Here is a 22,054-nt window from a genome sequence, read left to right as displayed (position 1 = left end):
ACGTCTCCGTGCGAAGGTTCGCAGCAACAGTGTTTGTGTCTGGAAAATCGTTGTTTTCCTTAAGCAAATATATCATTTAAAATTTAAACCGAACGCTCGATTTTATTTTATTGTATCGATTGGATGAGTTATTTAGCTTTTGTGTGAAAGGAATTCATAAAATCGAAGCTTTTTTTTGTAGTATTTGATTGTATATCTCAAGCATTCTATGCAAGCTTCGATGATTTAGCGTTGAAGATCAAAGCTTCGAAAATTCAGCGTTGAAACTTAAAGCTTTCAAGACTCAGGTTCAACGTTGAACCTCAAAGCTTTGAAATCTCAAGCATTATATGAATGTTACGAGGCCTCAACGTTAAATCTCAGTCGTCCTAAGATAATTCTGATTAATAGTTTCATTGTGAATTGCATATCCTGCGCTTGCGATACTTTTGTCGATAGGTGATCTTATCACCAATGCAGTGTGAAGCGAGACCAGTGATGGATAAAATTCACCATATAATCAATGGAAATTACATATTGAATTATAGAATGGTAAAAACGTGTTTATTTGAACTAACTTTGTCCAACACTGGCCGAGACTAGAAATCATAACTTCGATTTTGTATAGAGCTTGTCAGCGATCGTGATTAATTCAGGAAGCTAATTTATTCTGATTTATTAGAATGTATGCAACTTTTTGCTTTTGTTTTTTCGCATCGCGTTGAATTGCATACGTTCAATGCATAGCCAGGTCAGGCTTATTTCTCTATGCATAATGTTGATTTTAATAAATAATCATTTTATTTTTTGTCGTGTGTTAGTTATATTCTGATGATTTTTTGGAAACGTGACGTGAAACGTCATTTCACGTTTTCTGCTCAAAATAAAACTTCTTAGATTAACATTAACAGAACGGCTCCATTCTCGAACAGAATTGGTTTGCTTCCTCGATTCGATTCACGATTCACGATCGACTTCGTCGCAGCTGCCTTGTTGCATGCCGCACACGAACCCCCTTTTTGCATCTGCCATCGAAAAATTCGACTCTCGCTACTTTTTATACGCATCTCTTCGCTTGTTCATCGTCCCTAAGTGTGTCCATGCCTTTAAATCGTTTCATATCGTGCTTATCGCTTCTCACTAGCTATGGGTTCAAAATCAATTCACGTCTTCGAAGATTAGATCGTATTCGGTACTGAAAGATGAACCTCAAAGCTTCGAAGGGTCGAACATTGTATGCAAGCTTCGAGGGTTCAGGATTGAACTTCAAAGCTTTGAATATTCAGCATTGAATCTCAAAGCTTTTAAGACTCAGCGTTGAACTACAATGCTTCGAAGACAGAAAATTGAATTTATTCCAAATTCCAAATCAAGACTCTGAACATCTCCTGGTATCGAATAATATTGGAAACGATTCGAACCCTTCCAATTTATTTGAAAATTCGAACTTCCGTCTTGTCAAACATTCGAGCGCCCATCACTACTTCTGACCTTTACGTTACGTTCGTGTCCGAGCATCGTTCCTCGCATTATTCCATTTTTTTATGTACATATATACATATATTTTTGTGTGTTTCGAACTACCTCGTTTTTGCACGCGATGTGTCGCAGGAAGAGATAAACTTTTCTGATTCTTGCACGCGTTCGAAACCGACACTGGCGCGGAAATATCTGTTCCCTACGTGTCTAACATAAGTTAGAAAAAGTTCGTTTACATTTCACATCTATTACACGATATTATTGTTACTACATTCAGGAATTATGCTGTAATATTAATATACTCTTGTGTCGCGATTTCCTATCGAACATTTCAAGGGTACCATGTTTTCGCGTCAGTGTATGGTAAACATTGTAGCAAACAATATCGAGGCCAATGCATCGGTGAGTATTGCAACAATCCATCATTTGTTTTCGCAGAAATCCATCCGGCGGCTCGGGTCTCAGCGAAACGGGATCTTTGGACCGAGCAAAGGCCGCGTTGGAGCGTAGGAAAAAGGCTGAGGATGGCACAGGGAATCCCGTGTTGTGCAGGGTCGAAGTGACCAGGCCGAATGCGGACTCTCTCATCGACGAGCTAATCAAAGCAACGAATTTGGAGCAGACGGATCTCGAGAGCTCCGAAAGTACGTTTCACCTACGATTTCTACTGTTCCGCACTTCGATCAATCTTATCAGGTTCAACCCTAAGTCTTCAAAGTTTTGAGTTTCAACGCGAATCTCGGCGTGATCGATCTCGAAATATCCTATAGTCAGCGGCCTCGAAAAATCTTCGTTTCCTTAGACATTTATATCGGAATAACGCAGATCACTATTGAGAAGCATTTATGGACGTATTTGTGTTTGTGATTAGAATGATGACGCGATAATCAACCGTCAGAAAAAGTGGTTAAAAAAGAAGTTTTTATATTAATCTAGAGATTATAAACAGGTTTAGCGTCGACTACGTAGGCTTTGCATCTCGTACTCTCATTTATTTTGGAGCTGCTATCGAGACGCGATGCTTCTTCGAAGACACAGCATAGAACCTTCTAAAGCTTCGAGGGCTCGGCGTTGAACCTCAAAGCTTTGAAAACTCAGCATTGAACCTTGTAAAGCTTCGAGGATCCAGCGAGAACCTTAATGCTTCGAAAACTCACCATTTCGTTTAATTGCTTTGTTACAGCGACAGGGCTTCAGCTGTTCATCGCGAAGGATGGTACGACAGCGCTCGGTAACCACGAGGTGAAGAGCCAGATGCCCGCCGGTGTGTTCAAGCAGGTGGTGATGGAGGAGAATAATAGGTAACACGAAGCTATCGCGACGAGGAGGCAGTACGCAAGACAGGCCAGCGCCACGTTCTCTTTGGCTCTGGTGCCAGAGCTCGTCTACGAGGCCTGCGAGCCCCGGTAGTTGCGAGGACAACGATACGATATGCCAGACGAGGGAATCGTCGAGACGCAGAACACCGACGAAACGCAACGCGAATGCAACCCCGACGACCGTCGCCTAATTTATCATTTCAGTTGGCGTAGCCGTATCCTGACGACGTTCGGTGCTTCACGGGTTTCCCAGGCATGTCGAACCGATCGCTTATTTTTCGAAAACGACCAGTCCCCGTTTAAAATAAAACTCAGGAACGCTTCGTTCAATCCGTGATCCGCATAACCTCGCGATAAATTAGCGAACGCAAGTTATACTGATATGAATCAGTGTTGGGAAAAATCTAATCGACGTTTAACAATACCGACTAATCAGCAATTGTGACCATCTATAAGTTATTAAGCGGTCGCGATTAATCGCAAATCGTTTGTTGATTAATCTGACAATTACGAGTGTTGATTACAAGATTTGTCGTTCTGTATTAATTACAGGGATCATCTATGCTACGTGACTTGATGATCGATTATCTCATGATAATTTCATTCACGACAATATATATATTCTCATGGATGACGCTTGTTCGGTTGACTACGTCAATACTCAAAAGAATTTTTCGACTTTTTTGCAGTTACAAAGGCTTTGCCATCTCATAAACACCGTTTAAAATTATCATCACAAATCTTTGTTTTTCTCGTGTTCAATCGATTTACGTTTCAGTCGATCGTGTTGAAGGGTGATTGCCTGGTAGCCTCGAACGGTGTGCTGCGAGGCAAATGAATGCAGGAGTTTGTAGGTAGGTAAATAAATAATCTAAAAAATGTCAAAATCCACAGACCGCGGGCGGGCCGAATTCATTTTGGCTCAAAGGGCCAATTACATTTCGCCGCTGAAAATATTTTAAAAAGTATATCCCCTTTAAAAAAAAAAAAAAAAATAAACAATAACTCCCGTAGAAATAAGTGAAAGTTGACGATTATTTATAAAATGATACGAGTACTGTAATTCCTTTAAAGGCATTCTTTGTATTTCAAAACTATCGACACGAATCTATAGTCCCAAAGATAGGCAAAAAAATGGAGAATCAAGGATTAAGCGAGACACAAGATGTGACAGACCTCTCGTTTGACATGCCTGGGATAAAACTTAAACGAAGAATGTCTCGTTTTCCCCGTGTAACCGGTCGATCGTGTCCCGATTTAGTCTTAAATTCGGGCGATCCCCAATCCGTTGACTCTGTTCAGGATCCAAGACTGTGATCGAATGTTGAACAAGCGCGAAGGCCAAAACGCTTGGCGAGGAGGGAGGTGATAAAGTGCAGGCATGAACGAAACTGTTCCTTAGACATGAATGACGGATATCAAATAAAGTATAAACGGTCGTTCGATAAAAATTAGACAATGAAATATTTTACGATGAACGATTCAAAGTTTAACGGTCGAATCGAATAAACGTCACGAATAAATTATTCTTGTCTATAGTCTTATTCGTCATCTTTATTCGAAGTTTCGCTCATCCCTGGTGGGAACGCCTCTGCGGTAAGGCGCGAGAGTCGGGGTCGCGTTCGAGCGAGGATTCGAAAGATGCGTGTATTTTCTTCCGCGAAGTCGAGGCACAATGATTCCCCCTACGAGCGTGCTTCGAGGAGAAACGTTTAGTGACTAAACTTTAGTCGATAATATTTTAGAGACTACGGTGTCCCGAGGACACGTAGCTGTACAAAGGAGCGAAGCGAGAAATATAAACGTTACGGAGATACCAGTGTTGGGCGGAGTGTGATCAAAGTTGCGATTGAAACGATCGCTCGCTACGATTGACGATTGAATTAATCGTGAGTTGATCAGAGAATAACCATCGATGTAGTCAACGATGGCTGGTATAGAACTCGTAGCTTTCTTTCTCCCGATTATCCCTACGATCTGCTTGGATATAATTTTTGTATTTACGTTCTCTTTTTTTTTCTTTTTTTTTTTTTTTTTTTTAATTATTTAGCGACAGGAGAATGATGGTAAATGTTTCGTGTATGTATTATTTGTTGATAGGACGGCACAAGTGAGATCGCATAACATTTTGAAATATATTTATTGAGACACACACACGTACGCATATACACATTGAAATGTATTATATCATCTCACTGTAATTTTCTCTGTTATCAAATAATACCCTTGTGCAACGAATAAACCAACGATGCCTCGCAGGCGACATACGATTAATTTGGCCAATCGAGGATTACATCAGTTAGAATCAGGTATTCGATACAAAATTGATACCTCGTGATCGACAAAGATACAGTCAAGATCGTTCGTTCGATACCGATTTTTCCTTCCAATTTGACATTCTATTTATGGGTGGACGATAAAGTTACGACGCGTCGAGGTGCTCCATCGTTCAATTTATATATTCTTTTCATAAGTCGAAAACAGATGTCAGGTTCATGTATCATAAATTCGCTTCTCAGGAGATAGGTGATAAATCAATGTTTTCAACGTGATGGAAGAAAAATTAAGACATCAGCGCAGTCAATTATTTATGAAATGCGAAAAAATTGGTTTTAGTACTTTTGCTCGTCGATGCATAAGAATAGATAATATACTCTTCGACTGTTGCGTAAGATAATTCGTAAACGACTTTCCAGCGCGCAAACTTGTATTACGCTCGGCACAATAACGATTACTTTCCTCCTGGAATGAATTTTTCTTTTTGCTCCGCAGTCCTCTGTTTTTTTTTTTCAGACGACAAAACATGTCGGATGCCGTGGAGCACTCGTTGGGCTAGTCTAGAACAGCCCAGCATTTAAAAAGAGAAGTCTCGGTTAATTATTCATTTTACTATTCACTCATTCGATCAAAATAAAAATTCATTTCGCGTTACCCTCGGACTACGGATTTTATACATTTACGACGTACAAATGCATACCAGCCATACATCAAATATATCCTAACAATATTATTTCATTTTGCATAAGTGAGCATAGCTATCGGTTATGTTTTGCATACGTTTATTACACATATTAATTGATATAATAAAAAATGCATAAAATCCGCCGACCGGTCATCATAAATGACGCTAAGTTGTTGTATACTTCCTCGTAGAATTCTTAGGTCGGTTAAAAGCGCGGATCGTCAATAGCCAATTTACGATTAACATAATCGTCGATCGTGAATGCCGATCGCCGACGCCCAACTCTGCAACGACCTGTGTCGCGATGTACATTATTGCTACGTATTGTAAATGTTAACTAACGTCGAACAGCGTGACGCACCGACGCTTCTCTTACTGCTTGTGTTCACGGTTCCTTTGTCGTCCGCGAAACGATCGGTAGTTGCAATAGCGTTGGACCTCCCGACGTTCATTTTCGGCGCCCCCGAATCAAGGATGGCCCGTGCGAGTCGGCCCCAAAAGGCGTCGAGTCGTAATCGTACAAAAAGAGGGAAAAGAAGAAAAAACAAACCGATACGATTTCGTCTCGCGTTCGCTATCGTTTAAACCCCGTGCGCTTTAAACAAATCGGTTCTTCTCTTCGCACGTGAACCGGGGACTCGCGTCGATGTCTCCGGTGTTACGAACACGTATTTATTTTTATTCTCGGATTTACGCTCCCACTTTATAGTATTCCGTGTAATATACCGCCCCCTGATCGTATTTTTTTTTTTTTTTTTTTTTTTTTTGGATTTTACGCTGCTGTTATTTCGTTTACGATTCGTTTTTAAGCGAAACGAGCGTCGCTCCGTGATATTACTGTAATTATTATACTCTCAATCTCTCTTTCTCGGCCCACCCCCGTGACATCCGTTCAGAGAAAAAAAAAAAAAATGCAAACAAGCCTTCGACTTTTCGTTTCGGTGCAATCGGCGTTTGCATTAGCGATTCGTTGTGTATATATAGCCGTTAGTAATTGTTACGTAGGTAAATGACTGGTGTTGTTCGCGCGTAGCGAGCGGAGGAGATGTAATGAACTCTGGGAGCCACCGATCGAATATGACGAACTCGACAATGACTTTGCATGTTTCCGCGCGTCCAGGGACAAAGTCGATCGACCGATCGAAACCAATCACCGTGTTAAATTATGATTAACCCGGGACTTTTACTTTATTTATTTATTTCTCGGAGAAATAAACGGTGTGTGCCTAGAGTAGGTATGGGTGAAATGTTTATCTAGATAACAAATTTATCCGTTGTGGTTCAAGGGGAGAAACCACGATAGAGAGACGAATACTAAGTGTTCTTCGTGATTTCTTTTTTTTTTTTTCTACAGACAAATTTTCTTAATCTTTTTTAAACTTTGAGTATCTTTTGGGTACGTTGTACAATGCATTTGGTAATTTTTTTCAACTCATTTGTGCCCTCTTAATTAAGAATTTTGTCCACCTCCGGGTAGAACTGGAGTCTTATGAATGTTTCGACGCGTGACATTGAATACGGGACATTTCATTGGAGTAGGATATTCAAATTAGAATAGAAAACGTCTTGCAAAAGTGTCAAGTCAAGGTATACGTTTTATTTGATGGGAAGAAATACGTATATCGAGTCAATAAACTTAAGTAACAATCTTACTGTTTAAACTTTAACCTTTGGTCGCGCTTAGCATATTTCAATACAAAGATGCACAAGCTTGTTTGGTAATCCTGTGTCTTCACGCATTGATTTAAATCCTATTACAATGGTTGATAAATTCATATTCATAAGTTGATAAATTCAAATTCATATGTTTATCGATTCATACAATAATGAAGATTTAAATGATAATATATCTTGCCCTCTAAACAATGTAACGTGTATTTTATACATTTACTACTACACAGGAACATGGTGGGGGTAGCTGATAAAATATTACATTACTAAAGATTAAAACGAACACAGTTTCCCACAAACAAGCTTGGCAACTTACGTAACGTCTCGAGTCCATCAATGAAAGTGGGAGGGGCTAACCTGCTCTAGAATATGGTGGGGGTATCTCGCCGACCTTGAACGGTCACTAAAGCGTTATTTAGAAACAAACGTGGCCTCCCAAGAGTTCAAAGTGTCTCTCACGCCCGCTACACGTATCCTTCCCTCCCTTTTCTCCTTCTAAACTCGTCCGTGGTCGGAGATGGGCAAAATTCTTATCATATTCTTATCAAAAATTAGGGTTTTCAATTATCGAATCAGATCACGAATTACGTTCGATGACTCGTAGTATGGAAACAAACGACCATATTTTTATCCCCACGCCTGTTATTCGAATGAAATTATGCCCATCCTCGACTGTGAACCGTGCCAGCGTACCTAGAAAAAAAGCGCCGCTGAGCAAAGAAAGAAACGTCAGAGCTAGCGTACGGGAAACCGTTCTGTGTATATAATTATATAGGTGTGCCTGAAATTTTTTGAGGGGAGCGGCGAATACTTCCAGCGACACGAGGCAGTAAAAATGATGGAGAAAAAAAAACGGAAAAAAGAAAGGAAGCGAGCGTTACTCTCTCCCTGGATCCTTGCGACCAGTCCTCGATTCCACGTAGACATACGAAATGACGCAAAACAAACAAACATACAAAACAAAAAAAACGCCAAAAAAGAAAAGTGTGTGTGAAGCCCTCTAGTAATCGTGTGCACAAAATCCGCTTTCGCTCCAATGAAAGTTTTTTGTTTTTTTTTTTCATCTCTGAAACTTCCAGACAGTATTGGTTGCACCTTACCGTGGTGCAACCCTTTCTTGTAAATGCGCCTCGAAGGGACATATACATCCAGGAGAGTCGAAAATAAAATTTGAAATTTTATTAATTAGAAATTGGTATCTAATATTGGTACGATAAAGGTTAGACACGTTGAAATTCGTGGTGGCGTGTCTGTTGAATCGGATACCCGCCGTAATATTCGAATAAAATAACAAAAAGGAGAAGAAATAAAACCTATAGTTATCAACTTTTGCGACGATTAAAAAATAGTTATGTCGAGACGAGGATCGCTATGTATAGAGTTTATACATGGAATTAAAAGAAATTCTATTCAGTTTCATTCGGTAAACGTTTTGGTAGTTCCACACGGAACATTGCTCGTAAAAGACGTCATTGGTAACGAAAAAAGAAGAGAAGAACAATTTTCTTTCTTTTTACCTTCCTACGTGCATATGTCCCCGAAGCACAGAGTCCTTCACTTTTCACAAAGGAGCTAGAAAAGTGATTCTGTAAACATCCCAGCGCCTTTGTGCTCCTATCTCGGGTTAACGAAATCCTTCCCGTTCAAGGTACAAAGCGACTCATGCCCGAGACCGTGATTGACGACCCGAGAAATTCAAATTATGTGCGAGAACTTTTCCTTTCTCAGGGTTTCCGTTCGAAATTCCGGTTTATTGGACGAGTACGGACGTCCTCGACCTCGACCATCCGCCTCTCCTCCAACCCCTTACCCCTTTTGGAGGACGTTAACGTTGTGATATGTTTACAATATTGTAACGATTTGCTCGTCGTCGCCTCTGCGTATTAAAATAAAATTAATTATTAGGTGTAGAAATTAATTTCGCGCCTTTGTGTAGAATTATTTATTAACTCTAGGTAGATTGTCATAAGGAGAAATTATATGGTGTAAATAATTTTGTTGTACGCGAAGCAGCGGTGGAGATTTGAGGAAGAAATGAATCTTTTTAAACGAAACCTTCAGTCCCTAATTGGAGTTGAAATCCTTCGTTCGATCTTTGCAATGACCATCAGGTTGAGACTTAAGTTATGTATACAAATACATTGCAACGGAGATCAAGTTTTAACGTAGCAATTAGAGTTATAAATTATTGAGTACAAAGGCACAGAATTAATTTCTACGTCTAATAGAGTCTTTCGGTTTTGGAACTGGCGTCTAGAACGCCCAAGGGGATTCGGCTCACCCACGACACCCCTAAGCTCCGTGTTCCGTCGTCTTTGTTTCTGATTTGTAATCGTTGACGTTTCGTCGGATCCTTCATTTTGTGAAATGGACGCGAAACTACCATGTGCTGATAATAACACTTTGAAAATCAGACACTCCAAAGCGTCTCTCTTTTTTTTATCTCCAACACCTGTCCCGCGACGTCCAGCAGGAGCCTTCCTGGATGGAAGAATCCTGCCGGTTAGAATTAGTTATTATATATGTTATTTATTTAGTTGCGTTGTGACTATTTTCATTCTGTCGAAGTCGAAAAAATGATTTGTAAATTAATAAAAAGGGGGGAGACAAGTTTGAGTGCTCTTCAACATTTAATCGTAGATTAATAAGTTTCTGGGCCAGTAGTATTATTTGATGTATTAGTAAAGTCGACATTTATGGAAGAAGAACTATAAATTTATTTTACATACTTTGGCTAAGGGCTAAAATAATTCCTAACAATAAAAAGATTCCAATGGTAACATTCGCAATTCGTATTGCATTCTAATACAACTGACCTGTAATTAAGTTTTTAAAAAGCAATCAAGCTTGCCATCCCCCTTTCCCATTGATGTGCGAGATATTTACAAACGTGAGAAGGTTGAAATAAAATTGCCAGCCACTGTTTCACGAGGTCAATTACCATATTAAAAATGTTTTGACTCGACAAAAGTAAGGCAACATTCTTCATTTAGTCGAGACGCGGCTAATTTCAATCCCTTTGAAGCATACGCTCGCGTATGAATATAAACACGGAGATTGAGAAGATTGAAAAAGACCGTGAGAAGGTGTCGCGTGTAATTCATCCAGCCTATTTTGTAAGATTTCTCGGACACCAAGGTCGTGGAAAGACTCGCAACTATCAATTACACGCCTGTTAACCTTTACCCGCAAGTTTCGTCAACTCTGAGCTCCGTCGGGTAGCAAATGTCTAGGTCGAACGTCGCGTTATCGAATCTCAAGGTAACTTCAAACCGGGATCCTCACTGTTTGGAATTTTTATTAATTCACGTGCGTCTTCGACGACAAAACGCCAAGATGACGTGAATTTTTTCACCGTAAGGCTGTTAGACGTCGATTGGAAAAAGGTGAGATCAAAATCCATCCGAATGTTAATTTATTCCAGATAATAAAATCGTGGTATTAGGTTGTCCGAAAAGTTTCTTTCGTTTTATTGGGAAGCAATACATACATGATATTTCTTGTCAACTGGATACCAATTTCAACAGCTTTTTCGATAGATCGTTCTGATTTTAATCGTTCTAAATCGATCACTTGAAGTAGTATCGGGAAAACTATATTCTTCAGTTTAAGTAAAAGATTATTTTGAGCCAAAACTAAAAGAGAAGAATCTAAAAATCTATGAATCTAATGTTTCGAAAATTGTAAAATAAGGGCCACCCTTGTTCTTCGTGCAGAATCCAGAACTTTTATACAAAGATACAGTGTTTGTACAAGCGAGCGGCGAACCACTTTGCAAAGTGACGCGAGTCAAAGCACCCTATTGACAAACTAACTTAACTGGTATTTGTGTCGTTTCGTCGTTGATCTAAATGTATATCGCGATCAGATCAATGGTCAAGAACCACGAATGGGGAAACGACACTACTACTCCACTTTCCTCGAGCGTAATCCATGGCGCGATGACTTAGCATCCCTCTCTTACGCACCGATACTGATACGCTGTTCATTACGAATGTTATGCGAGCGCTTTCACGATGCAATTCCCTTCTATTACGCCTGAACGAGAGGAAACGTGAAACGTAATCCTTGAACGTAATAGAAAACGCGACGTCGCGAAACAAACGAGTAACGCGGTATTCGTGAAAGGCTTTTTCCTCTTCCTCTTCCTCTTTACACACCTATTCCTATTGGACGGGGTTCTGCTGTTCTAGATGTTCCTTTCGCCGATTGCGATCGCGATTTACGTTCGTAGATCTCAAACGGAAGCTGGTACAGTCTATTGCATCGACATTACTTTTCGGTACACATGGGTCGTTGGGTTTGTATCGAATTTTGGAAGAGTGTAATCATTGATTTCAGATGAATTCTGATTTCTAAGTAAAACCCTCATCGATCTTAATCGGTGCTTATACGGTATAGATGTCTTGTTCGTTTTTTTTTTTTTTTTTAAATCTTCTCGATCAGGTAGTACTCTTTTTATGTCGCTCAGTGCTTTAGTTTATCGATGGTGACATTTCTCAGCGTTATCTTGCAATTCTGGATGCAGCACGACGCTAATAACTGCATTAATGTATCACTTTTTTATGATTCCGACCTCTTCGGGAATAAATTGCATATTATTTTAAAGTGACATAAAATAGGAATTTTTGTTGTATGACGTTGACAAGCAGGAAAATTTCACGATGAATATTTATTAGCGCTCGTAATCTTTATATTCGGATTATAATATTCGAATTGACTTGTCACCTAAACGTACCTGAAACGATGCAAATACGTTACTCTTCGCAGACTATTTCTTCGCAGAGATTTTCCATAAACAATTGCCGTCGGTCAACGAGTGCAGAGTTTAATTACGGAGGGAATCGGTAAGTAATCACAGGTTTAAATTAATCGAGTAATGTGCGAAAGTTTGAGATCTCTCTAGATTAGAATGAGACTGCAGCTACTTTGAGTAACTTAATTCGTGTTTAACAAGGCAAATTAATACCGATTGCCGCGTTTACATCGTCGCGTACTCGCGATGCCGTGCGTTATCGTAGTACACAATTATTGACATTTAGTTATAAAACCCGTCAACCTTTGCTTCGCGATTGTTTTACATGATAATGAGCGAACGTTTGACCCTGTTATAAGAACATTTACAATATCCAACGATCAGCAAAGTTGATCAACGACAAGTTCAATATATATTACGAAGATAAAAATTACAAATTCTAAACAGAAAAGCTAAAAAAAGAAAAAAAAAATATATATACATATCAAATTGAGTAATCTCCTCCGTTCCGAAGTCGGTTAAAAAACAATGAAAAAAAAGCATCATGAAGAAATAAACGCGAGACTCGAATTATAAAATGTTTGGAAACCTGAGATCTTGTATAATCAAAAGGGTTGGACTGCGTGTTTATTTGATTTTCAAGCCCTCAGAGGCTGTGGCTATATGCGATCGTAGCTACAGCACGGGTTTAGCAATCCCGAAGGTACCCGAGCTATAGGGGGGCCGGTGGCCCCTCAACGGACTTCTGACATCATTAATTGGACAATTATGAAGAGAAGTATGTAATGCAAAGATGGAATTACGACTTCGTAACCTTATGAATAAAACTCTCTCGCATCTTATTTCCAAACATCTGGAAACTAGCCTTCCACTTGGACCATGGCTGGGCCATTCCTCTTCGTCCTTTGTCCACCGAAAATATTTTTAACGATGACCAAAAGAACACGGTCGTTTGACGCACGTGTCAAAATTTTTCTTTTTACCTGTCGCGAAAGGAACGTATAGGAATGCATGCGTATGCTGGATAAGTTATAGACTATGTCTCATGTATACGGTGGTCTTCGATCGTTTAGAAACGGTCAAATAACTCTTCGCAAAAATTTTCATCGGAAACCGGTTTCCAGAGCTCGTCGACGAGCTCGGTATTGTATCGTTGAGTTTGGTAAGGATAAGTCAACAATAACAGACAAAATACATATTAGCTACCGCATAAAAGTCTCAAATTACCACTTTGTTAACATGGAACAAACAGAAAGAAACATAGACTCGAGGAACTCCGTGTTCGGAACGTCAAAACCATCGTAAATATAATAAACATTTACTGTACGGGATGTGTTTGCCTAATGCTACTCGAGACGAGAATATAAAACTGAAATTTCGAGCGAACGTAATAACCTGGAGGAGTCACCCAACCATTAATCGTTGAAAAAATGAACTCGCAACCGCTTCCAATGTAACTCGCGCAACGACACTCGAGTAGAACGAAATTTTCCATCCGAAAAAAGAGTTCCCCGATAGTTCGGCTCACTTTCGCTTGTCCTAGTTGCATGCAGCCCCTTAAATGGGACTTCTTGTTCGATTGGTTGTACCCCGATAATTACACGATCGATACGTGCGGGAATGTCTTCGGCCTCGTGTTTCAGCAACTTTCGTGGTTCTACTGTATTAATTATTTTCCACTGAAGCGGACGTTATGCCCCATGGCAATTTTACAACGCGCCTACGCAACTCCGTCGATGGAAAATTCGCGGCTACGCGTTGCTTTCACGTTTTCCGTGAAACAATAAGCGATTTTGCAGGTGCCGGTGCACATTCGAAGGAGCGATAGCGTGAAACTTGGGATCGAAAAACATTTTTGCATCGAAAGTGCGGTAATTCCACTTTTCACCGAGTCTAATTATAAACATAAGTTAGTTACATAGCTAAAATCACGATGTAAGTTAGAACGGCGTGGCTCTGCTACAATCTGAAGCGATTAAAAAGTACTTCCTCGTTGGTTTCTCGAAAGAAAATCGAACTTAGCTTTGGAATTTCATTTAAAAGCGATAAACGTAAAACGAGGAAGCCTTAGAAACATTCAACAGTTGTAAAACTGTCAATCATCAAGGATCTCATCGACTCCGTTCGTTACGATCGAGCGTTGAGTCGAACTCGACCGTGGCTCTAACTTTGACCGTGTTTACGTGACTTCTTTTACATTAAAATTTGCATGAAAAATATAATTATAACCTCTTACGTATCGGAGAATCTATTTTCTGCGTAGAATCTGTTTGAATCGAACGCGTAAATTGCACCTTATTTCTTCCTTTTATTTCTTTTTCTTTTTAACGGAAAGGTACCACCGGTCGCGTAACATCGCCGTTCACGTAATCGAATAAAGTAAAAAAAGCAGTTATTAGCACACGACCAAGGAGACGAGAGATTTACATTTTGCTAGAAGTCTGGAACATTTTGTCTACCACGACGTCCTTTCTCCTTCTTTTCTTTTGCCGCGAACGGGAATATCGCGTCTCGTTTTCGCCAAACGTCACTCGCCATAGCCAGGAGATGCTGGAATTCGTTTCGTTAACGTTCGACTCGCGTCGAGAACAACCACTGAATGCGTAACACCGTTTCCGTTGTTACCGTTCACGGATGCTGGGACTTTTGATTTTCGTTTTTCTTTGCTGCACTGAACCACGCCACGAAGTTTCCTGGACCCGTTCGCTTGTTCGCATATTTATCGTTGATTGTTTCACGATTATCTCGGTCATTAATCGAGACGCGATAATTAATACCCTACTGCGTTACACGTTTTCATCACGAATCGAAAAAAATTTAAACGGCTAGTCTTGCTTCCAAGATCCAATAATCACGCCATCGTGTCCACACTTTATTCGAAGCGTTCAACTTCGATGGCAATCTTGTAGTCGCATTACGTTAGCACACGTCATCCTTGCGTCGACAGAAATGATAATTATTGTAATTATCTTACGCGCCTAACACGGATTCATCAAGATACAGATCTAATACAGATTGTTGGATTCAGGGTTGTACTTATTTAAAGAGGAAACTATGAAAGCAGTTACAGTGCAAAGGATTAGAACATCGAGTCTTTCGTTGAACCTCGTAACATTGCATTCGATCACGAAGAGATCCAGAGGCAATGACAAAGGAACGTTAACCTCGAGAACATTTCCTAACGGCCACACGTGTCTTCTGAACGAAACACATTATGCAGAGCCTTACAAAACAGTCGCTCTCGTTTTCACCTATTCGGGGATGATGCGCGCGGCGGGTCCACGTGCGAGGCAGATGATCGATTGCCTCTTAATCCCGATAAAAATCTTCGTTTCGAGCAGCTCTCGCGCTCGTCCTTGTTCTTTCGATCACCTCTCCGTCGCGACACCTCCTCCTTTTATTGAAAACTTTCACTTGTCTCGTGCACACCTGGCCAATGCTCGCGTTCCAAGACGAATTCACGTTCCCGTTGAGAGCAATTACCATTCTTATTTCATCGGCAAAGTCTCGCGCCACGAGTCGCCTCTATAGTCGGAGCAACCGTACCCTTTACAGTCGGACCATCCACAGGGTGGAGTTTCAGGGTAGTGGTTATTATTGAAAATAATTTCTGAAAATTTATATTTTCTTGTAGGTTTGTCTTCTACGTTTTTGGATTGCTGCAATCCCTGACTCGACTCTCAGAATATTCCGTAAAACGTGGGAACTGTTACAATAAATTCTACATTTAAAATTGCATAATTTAGGAATCCTTTCGATCTATAAAATAGGGAACGAATCTAATGTTTTTTCTTTTCTACTAATTATCCGATAGAAAGAGTACACTAATGTTTCTGTATGAAGCCGCCCACGTGTTGTCGTTATCCGCGCCGAATGGCGATAAAGAAACTTGAAAAAGGAAAAATGAAGAACGTTCGTTGGACGCTATTTTCAAGAATTGGCTTCCTAGATAGACGTCGCGACTACTGGAGATTGTTATTTACACGAGATCTACAACATCCGTGGTATCGTGTGTGCCGATGAATATATTTAGCGGAAATCCCGATCCGATATTGGCAAATCTCTCGAGGTGATGCATAATGCAATAACGCAGTGACGATAAATGACGATAGTTTTCTACGCGAGAAAAGTAATATACATGTTTCAATATCGTGTAGCTTATTCAAGTGGACGCCGAATTTGCTACGAAGGGCCGTTTGTTTGTTTGTCAAACCCCATTGTTTCGAAGGCGTTAAGTGCGGTTTCTGTTTCAATTATTGGCACAAGAATATATGTACGTATTAGGTTGTTCGTAAAGTGGTTTCGTATTTTTAGCACCAGAGTGGTTAATTGCATTTTAAAGCAGTCAACTTCGTTATAAATGATATCGTCTTTACATACTTTGGCAGTTGAAATTTCAAGGTTTATTCGTAAAAAATGGTCAACACATAATTCAATAAAATTGAATTATTTATATATTCTTGAAAAATTGTTCTTTTTTAACCGACTTTGAAAAGGAGGAGGTTACTCACTTTTTTTATAAACAGAAGTCCGAAGTACCTTTCCAAACAACCTAACATATGTGTATACATAGTATTATCACTCATCCAGGCCCAATAGACACGGAGCTCCTACAAGGAGCTCGTATATCTCGGATTCACCAAATCCGTACTGTAGCTGTGACCAAGCACAGCTACAGTCCCTGAGGGCAAACAGATCTAATCGGACATTGAATATGTTAACCGAACGTCTATTTTTCGGCTCTGTTACTCCGAGCTCTCTTCATCCATTCCACCCTTTGCATCGTTCCACGCATGCCTCGTAAATGAATGTCATGCTTATGCGAGACTTAATAAAAAGCAGGATGTGTTCGCTATGAATCACTGTAACTTAGCAAATAGCACTCTCGCTGAGAGTCTCTCAGTCTTTATAACGAGAGCCAGGATGGAAGACCACACTCCAAACTCGACTATTCCAAGTGCAAAAGTTGAACAAATTGAAAAGTAGTCCCGACCTTCCCCAAGTAAAGAATCAGGACTTGTGCGCTTTGAATCATCCTACCTTCAGGAAAATACACTCCAAGTCTCCATAACAAAATCCAGAATTGAAGATCGCACTCCGAGGTCGACTGTCCACGATCGCCAAAGTCGCGAAGAAGATCGAAATGTTTCGATATCGCGTCCCCAACCCCCAACCCTCCCCCCATCCCCCTCCGAGATTAAACAAATTTAAACGAATTTTTCCGGCATCTCGATCGATCACTCTTCGCTATTCCCGCCGTACAAACTATCCGGTACACGTATCGAGATGTAAGAAGGGTTAAAAGGCCGCCGGCCCGAGCGATAGGTCAGCTTTTCAGCCATCGCAGTATCCCTGACGTCCGTCACGACGAAGAGATCCGAGCCACTGCTTCCAAGCTAAACAGAAACGCGGTTCCCTGGCCACCCTCCTCGTCGTTGCGTAAAATGGTAGACGAGATGAACAAATCGGAAAAGAAAAGAAAAAAAGGAAAAAGGAAAAATATATTCCAAATAATAACCAATCGGCGCCAACGGACAGAAATAACGATCGTGGTCCCCGAAACGTCGTGGTGGGGGCGTCGCGGCGAGACTTTAAAGACGGCCCCGGCTCGCTTTCCCATTTGGATTCCGCGATTCCGCCTCTCTTGCACGGCAGTCCTTTCCCGGTCGTTGTGTATCTTTACTCGGGCTGATCTCAATGCAAATAAATCGCGTCTCCCTCCATTGACGCGTGCTGGCTGTCCAGGAGTCGCGTCGCGGTTCTCGGCGGTTCCTCCGAGTAACGTTTCCGATGCGAGCGCGTCCAGTCGCTTTCTATTTCGTTCCTGGCCCGTTTGAAGAACGGTGTCGGTACCATTAGGCCTCGATACCTGTTGCGAACGGGTGAAACTGTACACTCGGCCACCACCGTGTTACTCGCCAGGGAGATAGACAGTGAATTTACTCATTATCAGTGATTACTCAAGAAAAGCGAAGATCGACCATGGCGTGGACGACGATTGTTGTTTTGGCGACGTTGTGCGCGTCGATACGCGCGATCGAGTCCGACCAGGTACTGATGAGGCAGACGATGCCGGGATACACGGTCCTCAGCAACGCGAACATCCTGAACACGTCCAGGTGCCGAACAGACATGGAGGAATTGAAGGAGCACATAGACATGCGGTCTCGGTGGGCCATGAAAGGTTGGGATCTATCTTCGATACTTTCTTCGATCGGGCTTGTTTTCCATATTTGATGAAAAATAAAGTAAAAAACGGGACGTGCAACCGGATAAATTCCGTCGAACCGAATGAAACGACCGAGGTGGAGCCTGTTTCGTAACCGTTTCCTGTTCGCGTGTAAACACAATTTGCTCAGGTAAAAGTTGATTCGCGATATTCCACGCCACAGTGGATCGAAACGTCTCCAAAATATGTAGTAATAGTTATCATATACAATTCGTTTCCTTTCTATCTCTGTTTTCGGTCCTCTTGAAGGTTGATCTCATCCTCTTCCGGGCCATTTCGAGCCCCCTGTTGCACCATGTGGTCACTCCATGCCTTATTCTCGTATGCTCTAATCAAGGCTATCTGGATCTGCTCATGTCTCCTCCAGGCTTATCTCAAAGCCACATTTCATCCTCAAAGTACTCCTAGTCTGTGTCTCTATGTTACACGGTCCAGTTTTGCTCTCGCTATTTCCAACCCCGAACTTAACGGTTCTGTGATCGGACATGGATGGTTCCCTCTCCACCCTCCATCCAAGTATGCTGCCTTAGACTAACCAACGGAAATATTAATTAAAAACATGTATTGCACCTTCGAACACTTTGTGAATGAATTCCAAACACTTTTTTTTACTTCGTGTTGTATAGTATTCTCGGAAAAATATCGCGGATATCATCTTTTTCTCGCAGTCTCGCACTTATCGTTAAATGTTAACCCTTTGGACTCGAGAGTTTTCTTTAGGTTTAATTTCTTTGGAACTCGAAGTGCCAATAAAATGTTTCCCGTTGAGGCAAACGTGACCTGATTCTCAAATCTCAAATTAGAGATCCGAATTTCGAAGTCGTGGCGATAGAATGCTAAGAAAGCATCTCGAGTTGCTGGTAGATACCAGAAAAACTGGCCTCGAGTGCAAAGGGTTAACTCTATTCTCAATCCTTCTTTCCTAGTCAAATCTTCCTGTCGATGAAACAAACGACGGATGTTTCTTTTTTCAAAGTGCTGGACTGCAACGGCCTGCCAACTTCTGCGATCACAGAAGGGAACATCTATTGGCTAGGCAACTCGCCGTTGTGCCGTATGATGAACGATAAAGTAATACCATTGTTGGGATGGACATTGTCGGAGAACGCTACTGCCTACAAAAACCTCTCCCTCGAATTCCCGCCCTTCGACGTGGACTATTATGTAGCCCGATTCCAAGAGAACGCCGACCTCCACGACTTCATAATTGCTTCCTACACCGAAGTAAGCTTTTGTACTCTTTATGTAAATGTTCATTTATTGGGTTGTCTGGAAAGTCCATGCCGATTTTTAGTAGGAAGTACAGGTCTGAATATATCGCAATGGTTGAAAACTAATAACACGTGGACATCCCTGAAAAGGTAGAAAAATTGTGGAACAAAATGTTACATATATAATTCAATAAGTATATATCGAAATTCAAACGTGTTATTGAATGTTTCTTAAAAATTGGCACGAACTTTCTGGACAACCCGATACTTTGTCAGTCTTTCGAGTACTCGATCGAGTAAGAAATGGTCTCTGAATGGAAGACTCCAAAGCTTCGTCAACGTCGCAGCTATCTTCTTCGGGACGCGACTCTTCTTGAAACGACTCACTGATATTAGCACGGAGGTCAGCTTAGGTAGCTGGAGTCACTTCGAGACACCTGTGCTCGTGCCACGAACTCATCGAGTAGATCTTTTGAACGGTCGCGTGATTGGTAGCTGATGTAGAAGTGTTGTAACTCGAAGAAATTAGCTGAAACGTTAACGGAAGCTTGGAGTGCAGAAGAAGTTCGATAAAATTCGAAAGATGTCCCAGCCTGTTTGCCTCAAACGAAATCGTGGATCTTTAGAGAATTTTGGTGATCGGACTGTGCATGCCATCTTCCTGCTCCACGAACCAGTTATCCACGATACTAAAGAAGATTAGCGACGACGATGATCTCCTAATGGAGCGACTTTACGACATGAACTTCAGCTTGATTAGCGTCAAGGAACTCTACGGCGACCAAGATTGGCTTCTCAGTGGCCAGATAATAATGATTATGTACGTAGCGAAAAGATGTTGTATCTATTTTGAGAAAGCAACGCCAATTTATGGTAAAATGTGTCCCTAACGCTTTAAATTTACCAGTACTGTATACTGTTTAACCTCTTGCGCCGATGTAACGCGACGTAAGGGGAACTTTTCGTCTCAGAATTGGAAATTACACGTGGGTAGTCGGTCGAACCATGGCAAAAACTACTCTTGAAGTTTCAGTGAATGCGACAAAATGAATTTTACGTGTTTTGTTTCGTCCAACAACAATGCACAGGGCTTAAAAAAAAAAAAAACACTTTCCCAAGAGCGTAAGCGCTCCATTCTTCTAATATTGGTAAATTTCGACTAATTGCTCGCAGATTAACCCTGATGGCACTGCTTGTTATGACAATAGCGGGAACAGCGTACGATCTAGCCGTGCATCAGAAACGCTTGGAAAAGAAGCAGGAGTTCCTTACTTATGAGAACAACAACACTAATGGTTAGTAGATCGTCATCGAAAGTAACAGGATGGAACAAAAAATTGATCTACAACGTGAATTCATTTCTTCCTGAGATCCTGACTCGGTATCGTAATAATAATATTAAAGAATATAAATTAAAAAAAACTTTGAACAGACGTGAAGAACGACGAGGAGACGAAACACGATGCCGACCGCGAGCCCCCCACGATGGAGGACCTCGGACCGACGAACACCTTGGGGGAAATTCTAATTTGTTTCTCGGCCTATACGAACACCAAAAAGATATTTACATTAAACAACACAAGGAATAAGTTGGATATATTTCACGGAATGAAAGTCATTGGAATGTTTTGGATCGTCCTGGCGCACGTCCTCTTTTACGGCTCCTTCAACATTGGTAAGACGACGTCATTAAATTTCCATTCGGTTTCATCCTCCTGTTTCTTGAGCTCTCGAAACCCTTCAAAAACGTCTTTTTAAATAATACTCTCTCGACGTTACACAGCAAACGATTGTTTTAACAAACTTCCACGTGTACAGGTAACAAGCTGTCGACACTTTTATCGTCTCAATATCTAATATCCCAGCCTGTAACCAACGCGACGTTCTCCGTGGACACCTATTTCTTCATGAGCGGATTCTTACTAACGCACATATTCTTCAAAGCAACGAAAAACCAAAAAATGGCAGACGTTAGCGTCGGCAAGAAAGTGATTCAATTTATAGTAATGATCATCCGAAGAATGGCAAGGTACCATGTTCCATTTTTCGTTCATCTAGGCTCATGAAACGAGAGCGAAAGATCCAATGGCGGATCTAGAGTTTAACTATAATGTCCTTTATTTCTCCGAACGGTTCCAACTATGAGATCTGTACAAAATATACTAGCCTTCTTTTTAAAGCTTTTAAACTATCACAATGTCTCTTGTGAGTTTCCGCCATTTTCGCTCAAACGAATAGCCATCTAGCGGTGAAGAGGCCGAACTAATTTTCGGAGTTTGGTCAGCGCCTCTATCGGGAAAACGCTCAAGTTTGTCCTCGATAGTTCCTTTTTTTACTGCTAGATGGCGCCATTGTCAGTATTTTTTTTACCGACGTTATGGTAACGTACCGACAGGTCGGTAAAAAAATACTGACAATGGCGCCATCTAGCAGTAAAAAAAGGAACTA

General features: G+C 41.0%; 2 protein-coding genes and 1 long non-coding RNA gene across 7 annotated transcripts in view; 2 read left to right on the top strand and 1 right to left on the bottom strand.

Moving 5' to 3' along the window:
* The window catches only part of LOC128881425 (early estrogen-induced gene 1 protein), a 46,652-nt gene extending 36,829 nt beyond the window's left edge, over positions 1-9,823 (top strand). For all 3 annotated transcript variants that reach the window (XM_054132451.1, XM_054132453.1, XM_054132452.1), the window contains 2 exons: positions 1,897-2,102; positions 2,642-9,823. In XM_054132451.1, coding sequence (XP_053988426.1) covers positions 1,897-2,102; positions 2,642-2,763 — 328 coding nt within the window. In that variant the 3' untranslated portion in view covers positions 2,764-9,823. The remainder of the gene's footprint in view (positions 1-1,896; positions 2,103-2,641) is intronic.
* A 1,028-nt stretch (positions 9,824-10,851) lies between these two features.
* On the bottom strand, positions 10,852-17,635 carry LOC128881428 (uncharacterized). The gene is made up of 2 exons (XR_008458067.1): positions 17,207-17,635; positions 10,852-12,148 (listed from the first exon to the last, which is right to left on the bottom strand). It is a non-coding gene; the product is annotated as an uncharacterized LOC128881428 (long non-coding RNA).
* Positions 17,636-17,818: 183 nt separating this feature from the next.
* The window catches only part of LOC128881424 (nose resistant to fluoxetine protein 6-like), a 7,599-nt gene continuing 3,363 nt past the window's right edge, over positions 17,819-22,054 (top strand). For 2 of the 3 annotated variants that reach the window (XM_054132450.1, XM_054132449.1), the window contains exons 1-6: positions 17,819-18,350; positions 19,372-19,619; positions 20,233-20,426; positions 20,780-20,901; positions 21,039-21,281; positions 21,425-21,635. In XM_054132450.1, coding sequence (XP_053988425.1) covers positions 18,149-18,350; positions 19,372-19,619; positions 20,233-20,426; positions 20,780-20,901; positions 21,039-21,281; positions 21,425-21,635 — 1,220 coding nt within the window. In that variant the 5' untranslated portion in view covers positions 17,819-18,148. The remainder of the gene's footprint in view (positions 18,351-19,371; positions 19,620-20,232; positions 20,427-20,779; positions 20,902-21,038; positions 21,282-21,424; positions 21,636-22,054) is intronic. The other variant, XM_054132447.1, reaches the window with a different exon arrangement.

The sequence above is a fragment of the Hylaeus volcanicus genome, chromosome 8, assembly GCF_026283585.1.
Source record: "Hylaeus volcanicus isolate JK05 chromosome 8, UHH_iyHylVolc1.0_haploid, whole genome shotgun sequence".
Lineage (NCBI taxonomy): Eukaryota > Metazoa > Arthropoda > Insecta > Hymenoptera > Colletidae > Hylaeus > Hylaeus volcanicus.
Note: the sequence above shows the minus strand (reverse complement) of the source record. Positions and strands in the feature narration are given on the sequence as shown.